At 35.1% G+C, this 2,481-nt stretch overlaps 1 protein-coding gene across 1 annotated transcript in view; it reads left to right on the top strand.

Moving 5' to 3' along the window:
* Positions 1-1,955, top strand: part of LOC117175614 (zinc finger protein 862-like) — a 2,695-nt gene extending 740 nt beyond the window's left edge. Inside the window, exon 2 of the mRNA XM_033365323.1 lies at positions 1,896-1,955. Coding sequence (XP_033221214.1) covers positions 1,896-1,955 — 60 coding nt within the window. The remainder of the gene's footprint in view (positions 1-1,895) is intronic.
* Positions 1,956-2,481: the final 526 nt, after the last annotated feature.

Below are 2,481 nucleotides of genomic sequence, written 5' to 3'. Positions count from 1 at the left end.
CAAAGACAAATATAAGTAAGACAAGGGGCTGTGAACAAATAAATCTCTCGGAACTGATTGCGTGTTTTCTAATAATTGTAGAAACAATAAATGTAGAAACAATAAATTTTCTTGGAGTGATAATACTTCAATGTCATTTTTTAATATTCAACTATTCAATTTTTTTTTTTTAGTTTTCGTATAATAGGGATTCGGTCAGTTCTAAATGAGGCTTAGATTATACCCTGCCAGGAGGGCGTCTTGAGGTGGGATTTTCTAAATAAGAATTGAGATAGTAAAATCCTGCAAGGAATCCACAAAGGATTTTTTAGAAAGGGAATAGAGATGGGAAATTTTACGTATAGGAATTTAATAAAGGTCTCTTCTAGGGAAATATAAAGAAGGAATCCCAGGAGGGTTTCGTTCCAATAGGCGATGATGTCGGGAAATTTTTCTAGGGATCCCACGAGGATTGTTATACGGGAAATATCGAAAAGGGATCCCAATAGGATTTTCAAATGGTTTTACGAATGGTGAATGTATATGGGGAATTCGATCAGGATTTCCAGTTAAGAAATTCACGTACGTATTTAACCAAGTAAAATATTATAGGAATTTAATATAGGAGGGGATTTGAATTGGGAAGAATTTTCAGCGGAAATCACATAGGATTTCAAGTGGGGACAATTGCCACAGGAAATAACATGGGATTTCATGTTAGGCAATTCACTGGTTTCTATGTGGGTATCCATGTGGGATCCTATATGATTCCACTTGTCATTTCCCATCCTATTCCATGCCGTAAATTTAGACAGGAATATCATATAGGATCCCATATGGTTTCCCACATGGGTTCCTATGTGGTTTCCCATGTAGTTTACTATGTAGTCTTTTTCAGTAATGTGTTTTGAATTAATCGTGGAATTAATATTTTTCATATGATTCATTTCTAGCTGTTTTGTTTGTGGTAAATTTGATTGATTGAGAACCTAGATACGAACTCGATGTGTTATATTAATTCATCACTTTATTTAAATTCGACCTCGAAAAGGTACCCTTAAACTTATATTTTAGTTAACTGCTAAAATGCGTATCAAAATATTCATTTATAAAATTTCTAATCATATTTTGCATTTTACTTGAAATTTTGAGGTTGGTAATTTTCCTAGGAACAATTTAATAATTTGAAAAACCCTGTATAGTAATCTTCTAATTTGTAACCTCGACGCATTCTATGACACTTTTACGTCTATGGGTTTTTGCGTAGAGTATTATTAGATTTCTAGGGTCATTTCCTAGTTAATGTGAATGATTCCAGCTTTGCTTCGTTCAGGTTAGAAGAGATTGAACACCGCCAATAATGAGTAGATGAGGTTAACAAGTATAACAGTTTATTAAATGAAGTACAAATCGTACTGAGTCAAGCGTACACCAGGGCGGCCGGCTGCCAACTGACGAGAAACATGCAGTGTTGCCAGATGAGTTTCACGTTTTCCCCCAATACTGTTACTATTTAACCCCAAATCTCCCTATGGCCGAACTGAAAATCCCTATATTTCTCCCTATGTGATTATACTCGATTTTGAAACGCTGTTCAAGCCGCGCTTACACCTCTGTTTGAAAATGTTCGTCTTCTCACTACAATATGATGATCCCATAAATTAGTCTAATTTGACACATTTTACCCCGAAAATGTGTAGAATGAGACAGACTTATGTGAACGTCATATGGTAAAATGAGAAGATGAACATTTTCCAACCGAGGTATAAACGTAACTTCATGCTGTTTCACATCTCGCGAATTTTCAGGCTATTAAGGCCATGTATAAGTCACGTGCCATGGCACTTGTAACGATATTTTAGAGTTTTATGCATCAATTTAAAAAACTTACAATTAAAATTAATTGTTTTTCGCAGATAAACGTAAAGAAAACAATAAGGAACGTTTATCTACTAGCTAAAATGTATTTGCTCTAGTTTTTTTTAATTGAGGTGCCTGAAAAAATGAAAACCGGTAATGTAGGAATTGGACAAGTAATATTCAAGTGCATCACTCCATTCTTCCTAAGGCACCCAGAACATCGTCATCAAATTCACTTTGATACATGGCTTCGCTGTTGAACTTCTTTAACATTTTGGCTGTTGGTTCAAAATTGGCGCAAGTATTCGGCAGTAGATACCTGATTCGCAAAATAGCATCAGCAGTTTTGGTTGCCATCCTGTTTCTCAATTTATCTAAAATGATATTAACAATAGAAAAAGCTCTTTCTACAGTAGCGTTGGAGAAAGGTAAACTTAGAAAAGCAAGAGCTAACTTGGAAATGTGCTCGAAACGCTTACATCCTCCAGCGTAAACGTTTTCATTTACTTGCGCCCAAAACTCATCTGAAGACTTGTCATTAATTTCTAAGCGATGAAGTAGATTCCATTGTTTAATCGTTTCTTCTACATCAAGACAAACTGCTTTAAACGATTTTGCGAGTTCGGTTATGTCTTCTTTGTT

The sequence above is a fragment of the Belonocnema kinseyi genome, chromosome 6 (genome assembly GCF_010883055.1).
Source record: "Belonocnema kinseyi isolate 2016_QV_RU_SX_M_011 chromosome 6, B_treatae_v1, whole genome shotgun sequence".
Lineage (NCBI taxonomy): Eukaryota > Metazoa > Arthropoda > Insecta > Hymenoptera > Cynipidae > Belonocnema > Belonocnema kinseyi.
This window is presented reverse-complemented; position numbering and strand designations above follow the sequence as displayed.